The 22,328-nt window shown below is 55.6% G+C and overlaps 1 protein-coding gene across 1 annotated transcript in view; it reads left to right on the top strand.

Moving 5' to 3' along the window:
* Positions 1 to 22,328, top strand: part of LOC122369670 (signal-induced proliferation-associated 1-like protein 2) — an 88,165-nt gene that overhangs the window by 9,876 nt on the left and 55,961 nt on the right. Inside the window, exons 2-3 of the mRNA XM_043344576.1 lie at positions 18,066 to 18,957; positions 19,766 to 20,046. Coding sequence (XP_043200511.1) covers positions 18,122 to 18,957; positions 19,766 to 20,046 — 1,117 coding nt within the window. The 5' untranslated portion in view covers positions 18,066 to 18,121. The remainder of the gene's footprint in view (positions 1 to 18,065; positions 18,958 to 19,765; positions 20,047 to 22,328) is intronic.

Here is a 22,328-nt window from a genome sequence, read left to right as displayed (position 1 = left end):
TCGCATATCATTCGATTCGGCAGGTCTTCCGGAGTCCATTGGTGACCTTGTCGACTCTCTACCTCAATTTGATCGGGAGTTATTGACGAAAAACTCGCATGACCCTAGTGACGTCATTAATGACGTCATGCAAGGTCAACAATGGAAAAATGCAGCATCAGATCTTGCAAGGAGTGCATGAAGTAACGATTCCATGTACTTGAGACAATCGAATATCATTCCTGGCGCCAAAATAACAGTTTTCATATTCCCCGATTGACTTATAGGTGAGATCACGTGACCAACCTGACTTTATGTGACATTTAGGAAAAACCTGAGATAAAAAAGTTGTAAGACCTCTAAAGGACAAGAAGTCCTGCAAGTCTCACCTCCCTGTGAAAGTTACTCTGGCACTGAGAGCGTTGCAAGGTTGCGACATCTGAGGATCGTGCAGAGGTTCATTTATGACGTCATAGGTCAGTGACCTGACCTGACTTGAAAGTGCGGTTGGTGTCACAAGATTTGGCATGCATCAAAGGTCAGGTATGCCAAGTTGCAGCTCTCTATTGCCTGGGTGTTTTGAGCTATCGCGAAAACACCCTTTGGGGCATTTACCACTTGTGCTCAAGTGCACCAAACCACGGCCAATCCTTAGAAGAAAAAGGTGTCTGGATGCCAGGGCTGCAAGTGGCTGCAAATTTTCACTGGCTCCCCTGATAGATAGTGTCTTAGTGCATGCGATACAGCATTATTTTCAGTTCATCCTCGTAAAACTTTTTTTGCTGGGCTTGGTTAATTCAGTGAACGTAATGTTCAGTGGTAGAAAAAATATAAAAAAGTTAACCTAATTATAAGACATTTTGAACTGATTTTGTCTATTTGCTTTCTCTGGTGGAATCGTCTAAACATCTAAATTTCACTTTCCATGCAAAATGGATGCTCAACACCTAGCAACTTCATCGTTCCGCAAAATATTCAAAGAGCGTAAAAATCGGCTGTGATTATCCCCCTTATGAAGTGTTACGGAACGCTGTCTTTAACGATACCTTTGTCTATGAAAAAATGTCTCCTGAACCATGCAAATGCACTGATCGTAATCTTCGATGAATTTTCTGTCGACTAGTATGCGTTGTTTTCCAATTTTCGGAAAAAAGTGTCTTTGAGGTTTCGCGAGGCTAGACCGGCCCGATCGCCTACCGTGCAACGGTGAACTAACGGAAACACGTTCGACTAGCGGCCAGTGTTCGCTGATTCTCAGTCGAGGTGTGAATGTTCCAGCAACATCGTTAACTATCCGAGTCTTGATTTATAGGGGCTGCGAATTGACCACCGCCCGTGCTGAGCATAATGCTTGAGTTGGCCTGAAAGTGTGGGATCTATGTGATGTGATGTCTGAGTTCTGAACGAACACAACCCACTGACGCAGAGCTCTGTGCGTCGCCACTGCCTGGTGTAACCCGCGGCTGGTTCCCACGCCGGCAGCAGTCGGGTTCCGGTGGAATTCCTGACGGATCGTTAGGCGCTCCCTGCCCCGGTTCTGATCAGATCGGCCGGCTGGTTCACCGCACAGCCACCGATGAAATCTGAGCAAGGGCCGGTACGGTCACACGCCCCCGCCCCCGCCCCCGCCCCGTCCTGCGTCCATGGGTGCTGCCCTGTCACAGGACTGGACTGGTCAAAACAAGTCGGCAAGGACGACACGGCCCAGTTGACGGTGTCGCATTTCTTAGTGGTGCTCACATTTCCATCAACTGCGCGACAGGTTTCCAAGAACATGCCTTTGCTGATAGGGGATACTAGTTATTACTGATACGATGCCGGCGCGTCGTTGCACAGAAACCCTTTCGTTTTGTAGAATGTGATGGTCGCGTCTCCATATTTCTTTCCTCAGCCCGCGCCGTCACCGTCATGTTGACAGGCGCTTTGTCCTTTGTCGAATGGTGTTAGGGCGTTCGGTGGATGCATTCCGCAGTGTTGCCGCAGCCGACCGTGTCTGCAACGAACGGCACCTCTGCGGAGGTGAGCTGAGGTGAAGTGAGCGTGCTGAGGTGAGTCAGGTGATGTGAGGTGAGCGGCTGGGAAGACGCCGCCGTGCCGCGTTCCCACGCTGTGCGGCGCTGCAGCCGCCACATCCGGTGCCAGCGGGCCCCCGCCGCCACCTCCGCTGCGCCGCCGCCGTCGTCACGCGCCGCTGCAGACGCCGGCAGTTGCACGTGCCCCGTGCGCCACTCCACCTTTGTTGTCGTTCCGCCAGATTCCGTTGCACGTCGTTTTGCGGTATTTTCCGCCGAAATCTGGAACAACATAAGACGATACTAAGATTATCACATTCTTGGCCCTCTACACTCAATGTTCAACACATGGTTACTGCTTTTATGGTTGGGTTTCGTAATAACGTTTTCGATACTCATTTGTCGGCTCTAATTTCACCATGGAATTTCACAAACTTCTCCGGGCGCCACCGGGATGACTGTATTCCATCTAAATTGGCCCGTTTGGACGTTTTGAAACATCGACACGTCAAGTTCGAGCCTGTCGGCTCAGGGTCATGAGCGGCTCTCGCCTCCCCTCCTCCCATCCCTCCTCATCAGCCGCGAGGGGGCCGGAAATGCCTCTGGAATGGAAGTGGCACCGCCCGGCTCCGCTGGACAGGCGTAGCAGAACGGGGGAGCGCGCCGCGGCGTGCTTACGGACGGCGGGCGTGACAACAGACCTGATGGTGGCAGTCATCTTCGCCACCCTGTCCCCCAGTTCTTGTCGTGCCTCTCTCCCCCGTCCCCGTCCCTTTTCCCTTCCCCATTTCGACGGTCGACTCTCGCCGGTGTTTGGTGAGCGGTGAGACAGTCCGCTGATGGATGCCTCCGCGCCCGGGCTAGTCTACTCGCCTCAGTGCCGAGATGTTGTGACGCCGGAGGCATGTCAACTGTCTGCGTGTCTCCCTCCCCTGGGGTCAGGTGAAGGCCTTCGCCGACTGAGTGAGGTCACTTGTCTCCATGCTTCCCTCCGGGGTTCAGGTGAAGGTCTTCGCTGGCTGAGCTAGGTCACCTGTCACTTTGGGTTTCAGGTGAAGGAGAGGGGGAGGGGCACTGCTACAGGTGAACGTCAACCGATGGCACTTATAGAGGGGGAGGGCACAGTGGCTAGTGGTGTCAATCGGAACTTGAATCTTTGGAATTCCGATTTTGTCCAATGTCCAATTCGGAATTCGGTTGGACAATGACGGCAGGCGTTGGACAACTTTGGACAATCACTTGCTACACCTCAGCATTTTTATAAAGCAATCGTGTTGAACACTGATTGGCGAATAGAAAGCTCAGCTTTTGAGATGATTAACACATTAAAGCTGGTAATAGTGCATTTAAAACAAATTAAATAACTGTGTTGAGTGTAAACTATTGCGTAGGTATCGGACATCTTTGGACAAATGGCTGGCTTGGACATTTTTGGACGGACAATCGACGTAAGCATTGGAAATTGGACGGACATTGGACATATATTTTCTGAAACTGACAACACTAACAGTGGCATACCTGTGGAGTGTGGACGCCATCCTATGGCGCCCACTTCCGGCGATTGCAGGAAGTCCGCTCTAGTACAGGATGCACCTGCGTCGGCGGCAGCAGCTGGTCGGCACTGGGCTCTCCTCTGTCCCCTGTCCTCCCCTGCTCTCCCCCTCTTCGCCCTCTTCCCGTCCTCAGCTCCCCGGTTCCGTCCACATACGAAACGGTTTCCGGAGGGGAACGGACGCCGGAGAAGCCATGTGTTGGCGTGACGCTCCGAAGATCCTTCTTCCCTTCTGGATCCCTTCTGGATCCTCAGGAGGGATGGTCGAGCACACGCGGAGAAGGTTGAATGAAGTGGTCATCAGCATCACGAATTGCATCGGTCTGTATTCGGCAAGTCTGGCGGTGGTTGGACAGGACGTTCTGCGAGGTTGTCGGGCCGGCGGTGGACGTCGCCATAAGTCGTTTTGAGTTTGTGTGAGTCGATGTGCATCAGTGTGAAGCGGCTTAATTCTGTGGGTCGATGTGAGTCAGTGTGTGTCATAGTCACTAGGCGTGGAACGATTTGAGTCGGTGTGAGTCGTTGTGAGTCGATGAACAAGTCGGCGTGTGCTAGTTTGAGTGGGTGTGACTCGGTGTGAGTCGCCCTGAGTCGGCGTGAGTCAGTGTGAGTTTGATTGTCACGACGGATACGATTCGCAGTGCTGGCTGTCACGATGCGCGCACCGAACGTGCACCGGTTTCCTGCCGGTTCCATAGTGGCTCCTGCCGTTTTCTAGTGGGTTCTGCTGGTTTCTATGGGTTCACATGCTGGCTCACCAGTCGGTTTGGTTGAGAGTTACGGTTTGGTTGGCAAGCCAACACAGTCAGTATTGCTGACCGAAGATAGTCCATCGCATTGTCTGCCTACTGTCAATGTCTATCGAACATAGAAAGCTGATTTATATTGCGAAACATCGACGGGATTAATCGTGAATGATAGAATGTTAGGTTCTCAAACTTCACAGACAGTGAGCTTGGTGGTGATAGGAGCTGAGAGGACGTTGTTCGTAGCATAGTTTTGGTCTGTTTATAAACTGAAGAGCCGAGTGTTCAGTGTTCACTGTTCAGTGATCAAAAAGGCCCTCTGTTGACACTGCCGCCAGAGGTCAAGTGCCGGGGACAGGGGTTCGGAAATTGGAGAGGATATCGGATCGCTATTGCTGCCACAATGACCGCAGTGAGCCGGGTCAGGTGTCACTGCTGATGCTTTGTTTGACGTACTGCATTCGATACGCTTTAGGGCATCATTCCCAGCTGCTTCAACTGTGTTTTGGAGGCGAGTGGAAGGAAGACATGCAGCTTGTAAGCTAGAAGCTTGTCGTTTTCTTGCGTACTGCGAGATACAGACTTTGAATTTCTACTTTTGCCGTTAAAAGCTGTTAATTAGCGTTTCTCCGTTCACCTGTCCGCCGTCTCTCTGGTCTGTCTCCTCCAGCGACCAACAGCGAAGGAAAGGAACCTCTCCTTTCACCGTCAGTGCACCACCACCGACCACTTCCGTGTACCACCGCGTCTGTCACCGCTTCTGTCCGACCATATGTCACCGCCGGATGTCAGGTGTCATCTCTCCCGGCGGGTGTCAGTCGGGGAGGGCCGCCCGCCCCCGCCAGAAGGGGTGCCATCTGGCGGACGGGACCCGAGCACGCGCGTCCCCCTGTCCCTCTCCCGGGCGTCCCCGAGAGGCCGGGAAACCTCACACGCCAGGTGGGGCTGCTGTGATTAGCCGCGTTTTATGGCGGTCGGACGGGTGTTGGAAGGACGGCCGCTGGTGTTTGTTGGCCGTGTGAGAGAGGTAAGGACGTGACGTTCGCTCGGGCCGTGTCGAAATCCACGCCCGGTTATCCCACGGATCTCTACTGCTAGGGCGGCGCGGTGGCGGGGCCTGAAGGGCCTCTGCCGCATTCCACGGCCGTCGTGCGTCAGTTGGATGGGATCGGTACTGACGCGGGCCGGCGGTGGGCGGCGCGGAGTGCAGCGGGGTCAGCCGGGTCAGCCGGGTCACCTGCAGCCAAGGTCAGCGCTCCGCCGCACCTGTCATTGTCTGCTGCAGCTATGGACGCTCGGAGGTGGCGGCTCCGGCCGGTGTGGAGGTCACCCTGGCTTCTCGCCGCCTCTGAGACCGTCACGGCCGGTGCAGCGCGCCGGAACGACAGCTGCGGAGCGGTCCGGCCTGGAACGCGCCGCCGGCCGGACCCCGGAGCGCAGCGACCACCACCTGCCCGGCGGGGGAGGGCGCCGGTGTCCCTTCCCACTGCCACACCTGTCCAAATGACCGGTATTTCGGGCCGTTTTCCTTTGTCCCGCAGGTGCTCCAACTATATGTCTCCGACTGCTGTCTCTGAGCGGTCTCCTTTTTTCTTCGGGAATTACCGACAATAGTTCTTGTCGAAAGCATTTGATCTCGGGTCCCGGATAGTTGGCTTTGCAATGCATTAGTTCTACCAGCGAGATATTTCCGAACAGTATATTGCTAAGTTTTGCTCGTAAACCCCGAGCGGTAAGTGTTCGTGGCTTGCAGGGAGGCTCGCTCGTTTGCAACACATTTTAAACGTTCTGTTGAGGCATTCTGGGCGTATGACGCGCCAACGTTAGCGTTATACGGTTTGTGGCGGACGAGTGGGTCTTTTTTGGGAACCTGTTGAAAGCCATTTGGTGCTGGCCTGCACGCCATCCGAGCGATCTTTGCGTGACGCAGCCATATCTAACCGCGCTGCATACCGGGGCTTTTTGCGGCCTTTTTACCTTGTTTTGATTTGGGCTGTTTACCGCTGGATATCTGTGCGATATGCTAATTGGACGAATTCTATCTATCCGTTGACATGCTATCGTGCAGGGTTTCCCTCCCGTTCGATCTGATTGTGTAAATAGATCTCACAGGCGCTCTAGCTGCTCATTTGCGGCAGCAGAGGCGGGCACGGTGAACACTGGCATCGTCCTGCAGTACATAATTTTTATTAAATGTCTCTGAATTCTGATACTATAGTCCTGTTGCGAAAAGCAGCAAACCTGCGATGGATTCATTCCTAATCTACCGGTCAAAGGCTTATCCCATTTGTCCTGACCTCGGCGAATATGTTTGATTGATATGCTGGAATTTTATGATCCTTTTTGTCTCCTCTAATATATTTGGTTACTTCCACCGGTAAGCATGCGACAGCTGTTGAATAGATCTTTAAGTCCGACTTCCGTATCCGGTGTTGGTCAATGTGGCAGGGCCATATGGCAGCCGGGCGGCACATATGGCAGCAGGCGATGCGAAGGCGCTAATGGGTAGGCTCGGCGTCGGGTCCGGTGTCACTCGGACTGTCAGAAGGGGGGGGGGGGCGTGTTGACCTTGGCGCGGAGACAGAAAGGGACAAGGTCGGCTATTACTGCCTCATATTCCATACTTTCTTTGCTCCCAAGGAAATGCCAGCTTCCGGGCAGTTGTGCTGAAGTCGGTGGATCCATGTCATGTGACGTTTAAAGAACCTGGCAATTGTTTGAGGTTTGTTCCTTTGAATAACACTAGTGCAGCTGTATTTTCAAAATTGCCACGGTCTGCACCTGTTTACACAATGCCTTCTGATTTCATTTTGAAGCTTAGAGACTAAATTACTCCATTTCTCACGATCTTCCCGTGCGATTTTCTAATTTTTGTGTCGTAAAAATGCAGTGTGTGCAATTGTTAATCAAGTCTGGAAACCTTCGCGAACTTCCCAATGTTGCCTAACAGGCTAGAACCTGCGATAAATGTGGCGACAACATCGGCTTATGACCGGTCCGTGAGAACGACAAGATTGCCTACATGTTTGCTGCCAGCCCTGGAAAGTGAGCGTGGTCATTGGAGAAACTGAAACCATTTTGTTCAGCAAAATCCCGGCCACTATCGACTTTGGGTGTGTGTCATGTCACACAAAAATTGTTGGTCTTGTTCCAAGAACCCTAGCCTCTGATTTGAACAGCGCTCGTTAAAAATGTCACGTCTTGTGTCAAAGATTCCAAGAAGCTTGCTCCTTATTTCCACACAGTGGAACACTGGTATGTTTGCGAACACCGCGGCTTCGCCCTGTGTTACTGTGAACACGTCCTCTGGCCTGTGATCTGTTGTTGGACATTCTTCCATCTGTCAGCCGCCCATGACCAGTGGCATCCGCGGTATGTCTGGCTACACGTCCCGCCGATGGTACGGGGACCCGCAGTTGCTACTGTACAGCGACCCTGAGCAAATTGTCCCAGCACCCTCACAGGGAACAACGATAAGCTGTCAGAGGGCACGCACAGAAAACCTCAGCTGCTCTTGTACATGGACCGACAGCCGATATCAATGTTAACGGTTGTTACTGGACACACAGACGGTTAGACTTGGGGTTCGTGTACAGTAGCAACTGCGGGTCCCCGCACGCAGAATCGGCAGCTCTGTGAGCGTATGGAGAGTGCAGCTGAATTGAACGAGTCAGCGCTACAAGTCAGCTCCCGCTTTACCCAGTTTACCTTTTTGACGTTGCAGAGCACTTGACCTTTAGCGTAGCTCGCGTTTCGATCATTTGTGACTGTTGTCGATGAAGCTGTGCCATCGACGCTTGCCTCTACGTCTCACTGGCTGACCCCTGACCGATGAAGTTACTGGTGTATCTTTGTCGACGTCGGTGGCCATTGTCTGCGAGACGGGTCGGGCGTGCTGAACCTGATGTATTAGGGACGCGAACGCACCTCCTGATGGATGGGGAGGTGGGCGCGTCAGGATTGATCGCTGTCTAGCTAGAACTACCCGGCGAACGAGACGTGATACACCAGTGGCAGGCACTTTGCATGGGCCTACATTTAAATACTGAACATCGACTTAAACAAGAGTCTACTTTCTTAACCCGGCAGTTGCTGGGGTCAGGGGTGTTTCGCCACCCACCGTTTGCTGGGGGGGGGGGGGGGCGTTAAACGCCCCCAGCCGATAACTCGAGAACCAATAGGCGCAGCAAAACGCACAAGGCGGCAAACGAAAGAACGTGACGAGACGCTTCCGATGAGTACTTAATAGTTGAATTTTGAGGTCACAGGTCGGGTCAAGGTCAGGTCAAACACCTGAAATCGGGCTTTTAGTAGTATGGACTTCAGGACTTCGCAATGGGCGCCTCTCGTCATAAACTCTGTCAAAACGGCGCACAATCCTTCATATAAGGCCTACAAGAGTGTCAGCTCCATGTATGGGTCAGTCAAGAATAGGTCAGGGTCAAGGTCAGGTCAACCGGGTAGGCACATATCCCCGAAAATCAAAACTGATATTCGCAGCCTGTGACACATGTTTTGTGGGTAATTTGGGGCGTAGAACACGATGGTGACATTCGCTTTATCATATGTGTACGTGTTTGGCTCAAAAAGTTCAATTAAAGAAATGCATGTATCATGGTCGTGAAGTAGTCACGAGAAATTGCCAAGATTCAGTTCAAGATGTTGGGAAATGCGGAACGATAATCAATAATCGAAGATATCCATTTGATTGTTCATGGTATTGGCAGTCTAATGGCGTTCACGGCATGTCTGTATATATATTCTGTGATTTTATATGATTTTTTGAACATATGCCGTTTTTGGTCGAAAACTCAAATCATGACGTCACTAAAACCTCGATATCTCAAAAAATTCCCAAACTATTTTTTTTGAAACTTTGTTACAATAAACTTCAATTGATTCCCTACCGGTACCCAAATTTTGGCGCACCTGCGGCGCGCCGTTTTTATGCTATGGCTCGGCGAAAAAAGTGGGGGCGTTTAACGCCCCCCCCCCAGCGACTCGCGGGTTAATTAACCTACACTTATTCCTCGGAGTCCTTCGGATGCCAAGGTATAGCGGCTACCAGTTTCCCATCCCTTCTTTTCGGACCAAATCCAAGGCCGTTTTTAGACTCAAATCCACCGCAGAGTAGCATTACTGGGCATGTTTCATCTGGCTCAGCCGCTGCTAACCAGATCGCACCTTGATTGCTCTCAGATGTAGTGGTGCGGTGATTATGCGTTACCTAGCTCTGCAAGATAATCCCCACGGTGCACGCTCAGATAATCCGCCGGTAATTTGAAGATGAACAGATTTCATTGCTTTGCAAAATATAGCGCACGCTCGCGGTAGCTTTCTGGTTGGCGACTTACAGTGATTGTTTTGATGGATCGGTATGTGCTTAAATAGGTGTTTCGCTGATTTTCTCGGTAGTTTCTTCGCAACGCCGTGGCAACAGCGCGGGTGAAAGCGTGCGAGTGATGCTCGAAGTTGGCTGTCACGGCGCCGGGCAATTAACGAAGCTACCGCGACCACAGCCCTGCCTACCCGGTGTGAATGCGCGACCTCTTCTCGAACGTAACTGCCCGACAATGAGTGAAGAAATGCATCCGCAACGCCTCTTCGCCCATCGCTGTTGCGTCGTCATGTGTTATGCAGCTGGCGAGCCTGGGCTGTACCCGTAATGAATGAGCCATTGGCGGGACAGGCATGTCTTTCACTGATCAGGATGCTATCATTCTTCAGTCGGGCGGCTTCAGCCTGGAACCCAACTCGGCTTCATACCCGCACCCTCATCCAGGCGTTCCATCGGCGCCTCCAAGCTCTGGCACTTGATCGGTCGCCAGGTGACCAAAGGCTAAGCGCCGGCTCAGTTCACGCTCGATCCACCGACCCCTCTATCGGGATGAGCCGTCGATTGTTGCCGCCCTGACCCCTGCCCCGGGGCTGGCTCGTGGCCGTTCGTGACCCCCGTAGCGCCGGCCAGCACCCGATCCATTCCCACTGCCTCCAGCACTGAACGTGGCGCTCTAATAACAGGCGAGAAGTGTCGGATTTTGAAACAATAGAGTCATTAGATCGAGAGGCATACGTAATCAGCTGTTCCGTCAAGGCCCTGGGCTAGTATTGGTGAGAAATGGACGGTATGCTTGAATGGTAAAAGGCAACACTCGATTGTTCTGTAGATTCCTATCGGTTTAGGTGTTGACGGGCCTATATGCTGTTACTTTTACCCGGGTAATACTGAGACTCCATTTGAATAGCACGCTAGTTGCTTAATTTAGCCCGTTTTTCCTTCCTACTTCCGTTACTGCAGGCAGTTCGCTTTCATCCGCTTATTATTGCATTCACTTTATCTGATTCATTCATTCGCCGTTTGTCGATGCCTGCGACTGAGCGGGTATTGCCACGAGGAAAAGGAAAGAGCGCTGCTTTTGAACGAATGCTTTGGCTACATGCTGTGAATGCTTTACATGAGCCGCATGTGGCACATAACGGCCTCGCCGCGACCTCTCGCCACGCCAAGTTTAACGCCGTGCCATGTAATGTCGTGCCTTGCCGTAGTGTTGTTCCATGCTGTTCCGTGCCGTACCGTGCCTAGTCGTGCCGTGCCGTTAGAAGCCGTATGGAGCACTTCAGCGACGCCGGGCTGGCCATCTGTGCTCTGCCTGTGTCTGCAGAGTTGAGTGCGCCAGGATATGTATTTCATCCATCTTGTACTCCAGCTGTCGAGTGTTCGCTGGATGTGCGTCGGAAGCGGCGCTGGATTTCCGCCAAGTGCCGCTGCTGCTACTGCCGCTGCCACTGAGACTGCTGAGTGCTGCTGCTGCGGCTACATGTTCGCTGTTCATTGGCCGTGTAATGCCACTGAGCCGCGTGTTTTGGTCCCGGGGGATTTGTCACCTGCCCAGCCGGGTTGCCGTTGCAGGGATCGTATTGGTTGTAGGAGTCGCACGGTCTCTCCAGCAGCCAGCCACTCGACAGGCAGGTGATGCCATAGCCGAAGTCAGCACATGGGCTGGACGCTAGGCTTCTTATACCTACTGGACAGTGGACATTTAGTACATTGCGTTACATCCTCTCTAGATTTTCCAACCCTTCTTCATTACTATCTCTATGCCGTGCCCACGTGCATTTTCTGGTTTTCATTTGTGATCCCTGCGGTAGGCACTGTGCTCCTTCGCCTACCTGCGAAGGTGGTCGGTAGCTGGACAATTGAAACTGACCTCACGATGAGGGTCACCAGATTATACATTGACCAGTTATTGGTCTGTCCGTGCGCCTCTGAAAAATGACAACTGCTCTGCCCCTGATTGATTCTGACCTCACTTCAGACACAGGCGCTCACACATAATTGTTTCGCAGTGGTCACGCTATTTCGAACGGTCTGATTAGGTCAGCTCCAAAGGCTAATGACTCCACGGACTAAGGTGGAGATTCGATTCCCGTCTGACCGCGGTCAGCGGCTCTCAGCCGCTCACTCTGCTTCATGCGGCCGGGACCGGCCACCGGGCCTCGTCGTTCCTGGGGTGTTCTGCACAGCTGGGCCGCGTTGGAAAACACGGTAATGGCGGTCGCTGGGCTGGTAAACATACAAAGTCGTGCTGTACAGACCGCTGGGCGGATCAGTGGGACGCGCCGCCCTCCCGCCGCCCGCCCACGGTCGCCCACCGCCGCCCAACATCGCCTGCCGCCCACCGCCCACTATCGCCGCCCACCGCCCGCCGCCCGCCGCCCACCGCCCATAGCCACGAGGTGGAGCGTGAGTGTGTGTAACAAGCTACCACGATCTGGCTGTGATGAGTGTTTGTTGCTAGTCTGCTGCATTCGCGTGTCTGTCTTTGTACGAGGTTTGGGTGGGGTAACGGGGCTAGGGGTAGGGCGAAGGAAGGGCACAAAGAATTTGCACGCCTTTCAAGATGCGCCTGCACGGAGCTGTGCCCACTGGCGGTCGCAGCCGCTCGCAAAAGGGGGGGCCAAAGTCACACTCGCGGGACATAACATTTATCAGTCACCGGGGGTGATCGGCTAATTTTTTACGTCCACGAGGCGCCGCGCAGTTGGCATTACTTATGCTTCATCCACCTCATTCTTGCGTGAAATCTTTAAGCTCAATTTAAGGCAAAAGCACCAGTTCCATTTCCCGTCCCACGGTGTTTCCACCGGTCGGGCCACTGCACCATGGCGACGGATCGGTGTAGCATATACTGGAACGTCGGGCACGCGGATTCATGACCTTACCACAATAAAACAATTCGGAAAAGTACGGATACCTCTTGCTTTGAACAAGCATGTGAAACACATAGCTCATTTTCAGACTATGGTATTTACCCATATAGCTGTTTGGCGGCGGGAGAGAATAGGTACACCGACCTCTGGAGACCCCCGGCCCCACAGGTTCCTGGTTTTCAAAATTGGCATCTGAGGGCCGCGCACGACTCGCGCGGGGCCTCGCAACGGCTCTATTGGGGCTCACTCAACCTGCCTTATAGTCCTACTGCTAAAAAGACTGGCCCTGAGCCCTAAGGACTTAATCAGTCTCTGCCAGCCCCAGGACCCACACCGGCTCATGGGGTCCCGACGTCGAAATATGAGGGAATCTGCGCGGGACCATCAGGACGTAAAGTAATCTCGATCAGGACCAACGTACGGCTGTGCAGGAGTCTGCGTGAGCCCTGTGATCTTCAGAAGCCCACCCATGTATGTTTTCAATTAGAGGCCAGTTTAGGGCCCTCAGAGACCAGTACAGGGCCTGCAAACTGCAAAGACCAGTAGTTTGAGACCATCAGAGACCGAGTTGGGCTCTCGGAGGCTTATGTGGGTTCTACTCATTACAGGCCAACATGGGGCCCTCAGAGGTCAGCGTGGGGCCCTAAAAGACCGGAATGAGCCATCGTTGGAACCCAGAGGCCAGCAGAGGGCCCTCAAAGGCCAAGATGAGCCCTCCTCAGAGGCCAATGCAGGCCCTTAGAGGCCAGTATCGGGTCTTCAGCAGCCAATGCGGGGCCCTCATTGGCACCTAAATGATCGTCTTGGGACACCAGAGACAGCAATAAGGCCACTAGAGACCGGTGTGAGACCCTCAGACGCCGGTTGGGGCCCCTGAGGCCGGTAAGGGGTCCTCATAGGTCAGATGTGGGGCCTCAGAGGTCGATGTGGGCTCTTAGCGGTCAACGTGGGCGCTTGACCGCCACTGAAGTTCCCTCAGAGGTCAGTGTTGGACGCTCAAAGACCGGTGTGGGCGTGTTTTTTAGCCTCGTGACGATCGAATTAGGGCCAGGGTCCCATACACCTATGGGGGCCCATCGGTTGCTTGAGAGGGCCAGGGGGGGGGGGGGGGGCAAATGATATGATGGCCCCCTCTATGTGCCTTGGGAGGGCATGGCCCTGATGCCCCCCGCGACCGCCACTGTGTACACATTAGGTACATACAGGCCTCTGAAATTACATACTAGCTAATGCAAACTCTATGCAGGCCCCGGAGATCCCACGCTAATCCTTAAGAAACCAAGCCGGCATACGGCGTCACCACCGGGCTTCTGAAATCTGAGGTGCACAGCACCAACCCATGAGGTCTTACTTTAGTGTCTTAGAGCCACGCTCCTTTGGCAGGGCCCACCCGCCACTGCCGAAGAGGTCTCATGCCAGCCATTGCTGGGCCTACGAGAGCCTCAAGTAAACCCACGCTGATATTCCATGTAAGATGCGGCCATACTCGTGAACCGGTGCCAGCGACGCTGACCGCCAAATTGACAGAATACGAAACTGAGCCCACTCATGAGTGATATTTATGTCCTTTGATGGCGCAAGAAAGAAAATGAAACATACAAAAAGCTTTTCTAGGACTTTTGTTCGATCTGAAAGGTGGGGCCAAAAGATAGTATGGCCCCACCTTTCAGCACCAAAGGGGGGGCCATGGCCCCCGTGGCCCTCCCCCCCCCTGGGACCGCCAGTGGCTGTGCCGCTCTCTGTTCACCAGGTGCGGACGCGCCGCGCGGTGCGCCGTATCAAACTGCGGCGCTCGCGGCGCGGGGGCGGCGATGGCGCGGCACTGTTTACTGCGCCGGATCTGCCGCGCCGCGGCGCGCCATCAATATTTATACGCGGCGGAAATAGTCCGCCGCCGTTCGGTGGGGCGCGCGGGATGAGTGATAGGACCGGCGGCCATCCTTCGACGGGCCGGCGGACCGGGACCCGACGGAGACGGAACGGCTGAGGACAGCCTCCACCGCCCCCGCCCCCGCCCGCTGTTCATCCTTGCTCCTGCCACCCGGAGACAGCGAGACGGGACGGGAATGGGGAACGACAGGGCGTCAGTTGTGATGTGGCAAGCTGGAGCTGTTAGACATGTTTGCTTTTCAGCAAACATCCGGGTCCTGGTCCAACAATGAAGCACTGATTGCCCTCAAACATCAGCCACCCGTGCAACAGGCTTTACGTCTCCATATGATAGCTCCGGGTTCACCTAACTGCCGAATTGGCCCTGAGCTCCTCAAATCTTCCCTCGCTCGCGGAGGGTGGTTGCCGTCCGTCGTGGTTCCCACAGAGACAGGTGTCCGCTGTCGCACCTGCCTCCTCGAGGCGCTCGATTGGTATAGGACAGCGAGTCGAGCACTCACGACTGAACTTGACAGAGACCACAGCTGCGCCACTGATCGCCACACCTGCGCCATCGCCGCGCCAGTGCGCTTTTCTTATTGCCCCGGCTTGAATAATGGCACACGATGCCGTCAACTCAGTCTCACGATTCGGGGACTGAGTGCCACTGCCTGCCCGCGGTTCGAGTGCGGTGTGATGCCGCTTTACCCGTGGGATGCCGTCCGCTGTTTCACCATCGGTGAAGTTTATTACATACCCCAACGGCACGACATTTGTCAGGCTGCCAGTTCGCCCGGCTGTGGATGTTTTATGATGGAACCGCCTCTCGGCCAGGATGGAGATGCATGGTGCGTGTCGGTAGGCTGAGTCGAGAAGCCGGTGCGTGACGGTTGGAGCGGTAAATACGTCTGCACGGCCTGGCCTTCCCGTCAAGGTTGGAGGGCTTACTGAGACTACCGTGTCGGGGTGATAAGTCGCTAATTTTACCTTGTTTGGCTCCGTAGAATTGTACTGCCTCACGTATCAGCGGTATGATTTCGTTATCTTTGTTCGTTTTTAACCGAGCGACGCCACCGTTTTCTGCTACCTCCCCCGGCAGCGCTCGGGCCGTCCGACGTCGTGCTTGGTCCGAAGTCGTATCAGTGCAGTAGAGCCAATATGCGTGTCCTCTGACGTCACACTCGGTCCAGAAGGCGGCTGGTGCGTCACTGTTGTGGTCGCCAATCCGCCTCTGACCGCTCTAATACCGCCGTGGGCTCGCGATTGGCCGCCTAATCCCCACTCTGTGGTCTCGGAGACACAAAGCGCCCCGTGGTCCGTGACGTGCGGCTTCTACCTGCAGCTTCGGCGGGCAGCCGTCCCACCGCGCCGATCTGAGTCAGACCCAGTGACGTCACGGTACTGTTCAGCCCACCGTGACGTCACTGATGTGAACACTGTCGTCATTGGTGTAGTGGTGTATATCGTCACCGTTCGTAAGCTGCCTAGTACTCGACTTGCGACGCAAAGGTTGCTGGTTCATGCGTCAATGCTCTGTTTTCTTCGCCCCGATTTTATGCTTCGTGAACTTTGCACCGTGCTCTGTTGGCCATGCATTGTCAAGGCTAAATGTGTCAGTACTGCCGGTTTATTCCGGCTGTTGTGCTGCTCTCTGCGCTCTGCCGACCTGGCCTAGCCTCTCAGACGGAGCGCTATCGTGATCTGTGTCACGATAACCTCTCCTCGTCTCGTGTGTCGCTCTGTCGTGACCTCCTGATGAGGGCGATACATGGCGTGACCCTGGCACCAGAGCACTCGACCGGCAGTGCTGGACGCTGGTGCGTGTCGTCATCTGACCTCTCCCCGCCCCTCAGGGAGAGGGGTGTGGCTATAACTAACCTAGCTCTAGTGAGCGCAACGTTAGGTCGTGCACGGCTCTGCCCTAACCCAATGATGCTTGGTCTGGACCTTCACGAGCTCAGGCGGCGTGGAGCTAATCTCCCCCCCCCCTCTCGTGACCCTCCCTGTCCGCGTGGGTGCCGCCCATGCCCATCCTGTTTATGCTAATTGGTGTGTAATTTTGTTGGTCGAGTGCACCGACCGAGGGCGCGGGCTGTTAGGGCTGGGTGCGGGTGTGCTGCGGACCGTCGGACATGTGCGCTGGGTGCGGGGCGCAGATTGTTGTGCTTGTGCTCTTGTCTGGATTTCCCTGATGGTTGCGCAGAGTATGCGGTATACATGCGGTATACACTGTTGTGCGTTCTGTTGAACGTTGTGGGTTTGGTATTCGTATTGGATGCAGGCTTTTTATGCGGGCTGCGGATTACCAGACTATGCGGGTGCGGATGCTGGGCACGGGTCCAGACTGGTTGTTAGGTTTGGTTCGTTCTTATGGACGCTGGGCTCGTTCTGCTGTGTTCTGTGTGCCGAGCCTGGAGGATGCTCCGGCTGGCCGGGAAGGTAATGAGCGCCCGGTGACGGCTGATGGTGGCCCGTCACGCATCGAGACGCCCTGACCTTGACGTCGGACGGGTCCTCCTTGGCGTGACGCCGTAATGCGACCGGGCGGCTCCCCGGCTCTGCCCAGCGCTCCCCGGACGGTTCCCCGACTCTGCCCGGCGCTCCCCTCTCCCCTCCGCGCGCGTCCCTGCCCTCTCTGCTCTTATCGCGGCATCTGCTGACCACTTGTGACAGCGGGGCACAACACTGGGTCACCCAAACTCTGTCTCTGGTGTCCAATGGCCACTACTTTCTTGGTCGTCTGCACTTGGAGTGATGCATTCGTAGCTCCTCCGGTGCCATGCATTTGTTAGTGTTCATAAGCGTATATTGTGTTGCTGGATGTAGGCATTGTTCTATGGTCTTTTTTACCACATTGTCAAAAACAAATGTAGTTATTATGCGTATGTAACTCTCTTATCGATGTCATACAGGAAAATATCCCATGCCAATGACTGGAATGTATTATTGTGAGCTCAGAAACTCGGAAATTTCACACGGATATCTCAACTGCTCGTAGGTAATGCCGTTCATATCTTGATTGAAATATCATTTTCCGCAAGCCAGCGGTCTCTTTTCCCTCATGTCTGGCGATCCGCCAGTAACGCCGTCTATGGGCCCGTTCCGGACGGGCGCGGCTGTGGCGGAAGGCTTGTTAGCGTCTGCCGCTGTCTGAGGGAGTGGGTGGTCCCGTGGTGTCGCGTGCCGATACGTCATGGCCCCGTTATCAGATGGCAGCCCACCGCTCGGATAGAGTGCGGCTCTGATAGACTCTGACGCTGAGCGCGCCGCCGCGCCCGTCCCGAGACACGCCGTATCGCCGACCTCATCGATGTCGGCGTTACGCGTCATCGCGCATTGATTCAGCGGACCTGCGCCTGGCTGATAACAAATAACCTGGTGGAAGTGATGAAATGGAAGCCTAGAATTACACCTAATTGCCGCCCGCGGCGGCGTTTGCGTCTTTAAATTGGTCGTGAGCTGTGCGATGCTCACGCATGACTGATCACTGGGTTGTGGTTCGGTGGCTATTTTAGTGATTATCGTGTATCGGAAGTTGTATGCCTGACTTGGATGGGTAATATCCACCTGTTGGGTCACTGACACCGTGGCTATGGCTCGTCGACACGCGTTCGTTGTCAATCACCGTCAGTGTTGAAGCGTGTCCCACAGACCAGGGTTCCTGCCCGGCTAACTCCCTCGTCCCTGCTGTTTCAGGTCGGCGTCTGATGGCTCACTCGGCTCCTGTGCGACCTCAGTGACCTCCTATCGCCATGGAGGGTGCTGTGATGCCCCCTCCGGCGCCGGTGCCGGCCGCCGGACGGCTCCACACGACCCGGGAGCGGGCCTACGTCCAGACCCGCCTACAGAGCTACACCAACGGCGCCAGCGCTGCTCGCCCGCCCGCCTTCGGTCCGTCCAGTCTCCGCTCCAGCTACAACGAGCGCCTGTACCCGCGCCACCGCGAGCGGGTGCTAGCGCAGCACGGCGGGCCGCGGAGTCTCCGCGAGGGCTCCGGCGCGCCGCCGGCCGCTGTCTCCACAGTAGGCATGGGCCCGCTCTATCGGAGCAGCTCGTCACTCGAGCTGGAAACGTCACCCGGCGGCGGACTGCGCCGCGAGTTCGGCTCCCACGGCTCCATCGACGTGATGGCCGGCGGCGGCGATGCGCCGGGCCTGGGCGCGCCGCGTGCCGGCTCCGCCACCGGCTCAGACGCCAGCCCGCGGCTCAAGTCGCGCCTGCAGCGGCTCTGGGATCGAGACCGGCGCGGCAGCCGCAAGACCGCCGAGCCGTCGCTCTTCCGGAAGCTGCGCGGCGGCGGCGCGCGCGCTGAGCCGGAGACCAGTCGCTCGTCTGACTCCCTGGACGGAGAGGCGCGGTTAGAGGAGCGGCGCAGACGGCGCGCGCTCGTCCACTACGACTGCCAGAGCCTACAGGCCAGCCTGTCGGCGGCACAGCAACAGCGCTCGCAGCTGGCTAAGAGGAGGAACACGGCGACGGGCGCCAGCGCGGCAGCCGCTGCCGGTGAGGCTGCCGCCGCCGCCGCCGCCGAGTCGAGCGCCGATGACCTGGAGACGGGCGATGGACGCAGCAACGACCTGGTGCTCAGGTGAGGACGGGAGCTTGGTGCGGATGTGGGACGAATAGTTGGTGACAGTCGAATAGTCACTGGCTGGGGCAATGAAGGCAGTGGTAAATTTGAAGTTGAGCTTCGACTTATGTTTTCTTTTCTTTTTTGTCTTTATGCTTACGCTATGTCATTTTTTCTTAAGATGCAACTTCTTCGCCTGATGAGGAACACGAATTTAATCAACTTTGCGAAAACGCTCATTTGTTTTGCTTTCTATTTTGCTTCAATATGCCGCCACAATACCGCGATAATCTACATCAGCTGCAACATACCTACGAGAAAAAAGTACCTCCAAACCGCAGCTCAGAGACGATGATTCATCTCCGTCTAGTTTGTGGCGGCAGGCTTATCCCGTAGAGCCCACGCCTACCGAGCTCGCTCTGCACGCTTTTGCACCTGTAATCGTGGCTCGGTGTGACTTGTATGGCATTCTCGCGCAGTGGCGCCGCCATTTTTGGCGTCTGCAGCGTTTTATCAAGACAGTAATTACCCCAGGAACGGCAGGTGCTGCCTTGAGGGTGTGGTGCGGGTACATAGCAGCACCGCAGAACAAAGGTTAATATCTTGATAAGGCTGGACGGCTTAGCTTCTGGAAAATTGTTACAATGCCGACATCACACCATTTATTCGGCGGAAATGTTGGATTTACCTCGCGCTGTTTTGTTCTAGATATGCTAAGCTACCATTGTGTATGTGTGTGCTTACACCTTAGCCGTCCCATTTCACGGGGTGGCGTTTGTCTTTGCTCCTCGACCGTGACTGACCCGTGAACCCCCCCTGCCCACAGTTGTCCGTTTTTCCGTAATGAGACCGGCGGCGAGCTGGATCGGGCGGTGAACGTGGGCGGCAGCTGGGCGGGGGCGGGGGCGGCTCGGACCCGCCGGCCGCCCGCCGGCGCCGAGCCCCTGCTCCACCGCCCGGCGGCCGCCTGTGGGCTCTCGGTGCTCGAGAAACCGCGCGGTATGAGCCACTGGCCAGCGCACGTCTGCCCGTTCCGCCGGACCGCTGCTAGTCCCGAGAGCTGCTCACTCGGCAGCTACTACTACAAAGACTTCTTCTACGGCAAAGGTGGGTGAAAAGATGCTGGCGGGGTGAGCGCTGTGATAGCGGATGATGCCGTGTCTCTGTCTTTCCCTGCCAATAGCCCCACCGTGCGTGCACCGCTCACAGTGCGTGCTCGCGTCTGTTTGGCCCATTGTTTCCTCACTGTCTCACCGTCTCGCCTCCTCGCGTGCGCCGCTGCTGCGTGCGGCGTGCTCTGAAGGCGTTCGTGAGAACCGTGCACCCCTGCACTGGGGCGTGCCGTGCACCCAGGGTGCTGTTATCCCCCTCCCGCCGGATATGGGGCGTGCGCGCAGACACCGGGAGAGAATGAGATGTTGGAGGCGATCGAGGAAAGTTCCGCTAGTCGACTGGTCTGACGTGGTCCGAATCGGCTTTCCCTGAGGGTGTACGGGAGCTGTGACTAAAAAAAACTGCAGCTAACAGCCTACGTCTATGACAGTCGGAGGGAGCCCGGGGGCAGACTCACCGCTGCAGATAAGGATAACTTTAGTTGCAGATAAGGATAAGTTTAGTTGCAGGTATTCCAGGTGGTGCAAAGTGCCAATGTGCCCCGTCAGTCAGTCCGTGTTTCGTGATTGCCCGCCGGTGTAACGAGCGGCCTGAAAGCTGGCCAGCTGGTAGCCGGCGGTGGCAGTCGGCCGGACGATTTATGACGGCTGATTGCAGGCGATGCACGTCGCCCTGTTTTCCTGCGCGTTTTTCTGGTTCGTGCGAACTCTCCCATAGACGGTTTCCGGCGGACGGCAGTGAAAGGGACGCCAGCGGTGGTGCAACAGTCGACTGCCTTCCGGTCGATTGAATGGGGAATAATGCAGGCAACCGCAGCTTTGTGGCTGGCGTTGAAGATGGGCACACAGCTATCGCTCGGTATTTTCCGTTGTTATAATTGTTTTTGTTTGGTTCTCAGTTTCCCTGAGAAACTGCTTGCCTGGTTGAACTTTGGTGCATGAATGCGGATTTCGATTCACAACTTCAGTAGCATTCAAGGTAGTAATGTGGTAAACAAGACTGAGGCTTATGTAAGATTAATCAAGAACCAAAGCCTTCAACCCGCTTAGTAACAGTAATGATTGTGCAATTAGGAGGTGCATGAATATGTCCATCGTCCATGTAGCAGCAAGGATGACACATTTCATCCTTTGTGAACGGCGCCCGAGTCCAGTGCAGCCTCTAATCCCTACAGCGATCAGTCGATGAATGGTTCAGGGCCATCCGGTGCTGCTGTGATCGCTCGCCGGCTGCGTGAGAGACCGCGGGTCAGCTCGTGACCGTGGTGTTACCCCGTCCCCCTCCCCTCCACGAGAGCAGACCACCGGGCTAAAAGACCGGCTAGCTACCTGGCCAGCGCTCCAGCCTGGAGCACTGCAGCCGCACAAAGCGGATCGTTTTTTGACCGGGTCGTGCCGGGTGTGTGAGAACCTCGGCGGCTGCACGACGGCTGAGAGGCCTGCCATCCGCCGCCAGGGCGGGAGGGGGCGTTTTTGCGGCCATCGGCCCGCCGCCGGCCGTCATCAGGCGAGCGTCATCAGTGCCGTCATCGAGGCGGCTGTGGGCCGGCATCTGTCATCGGGCCGCGGGTGGTACTGCCTGGAGGGATGTGCGCCTGGGGGCACCTCACCAGTGCGGTCGCCGGAGACAGCATAGGGCAGGGCTGCGACGACAGGGGCGGTCTCTGAACAGAGGTCAGGAGTGATTACCATCTTATTATCCAGCCAGAACGACAGCTGGAGTGTTGACCTGCCGAGAAAAAGCGGCGGCCTTCGCTGCTGTATGCTCAGTCGCCGACTGGTGTGTGTGCCTTGTCAGTCTGTCAGTCAGCCGTCCAGCCAGCTCGCTAGACAGACAGACAGTGAGTCTGACGGGCACACAGACAGGTCTGGATGCCGTGGGCTGCATGTCAGGTCCGTGCCCGCCGGCGCCCATGCTGAGAGTCGTGTGGGGGCGATGTGTCGGTGGGTGAGGGTCTGTAAATGGTGTGTTTTTTTGGGGAAGGAACAGGCAGGACTACTGCACACTGCTCAGTACACACGGAACCATCGGCGACTGTCCGTCACTACAGACATCACTTGACGGGTGCATGCAACTAACGGGGATCGAGAGTCGTTCGCTGCCTCGCTCAAAGCGAGCCGCGAGCAGACGGGCCTTCGCACCTGTCTCTGGGGCTCTGAGCTGCCGCCGTTTGCCAGTCTGCTTCTTACATGTACCCGCCAACTACCCACCTCCCGTCGCTTCCTCCCGCCTAACACTCGCCTTCTCTCGTCTGCCCCGCCCCCTCCCGCCTGTCT

Source organism: Amphibalanus amphitrite, unplaced genomic scaffold, assembly GCF_019059575.1.
Source record: "Amphibalanus amphitrite isolate SeventyFive unplaced genomic scaffold, NRLGWU_Aamphi_draft 001060F_arrow, whole genome shotgun sequence".
Classification (NCBI taxonomy): domain Eukaryota; kingdom Metazoa; phylum Arthropoda; class Thecostraca; order Balanomorpha; family Balanidae; genus Amphibalanus; species Amphibalanus amphitrite.
Note: the sequence above shows the minus strand (reverse complement) of the source record. Positions and strands in the feature narration are given on the sequence as shown.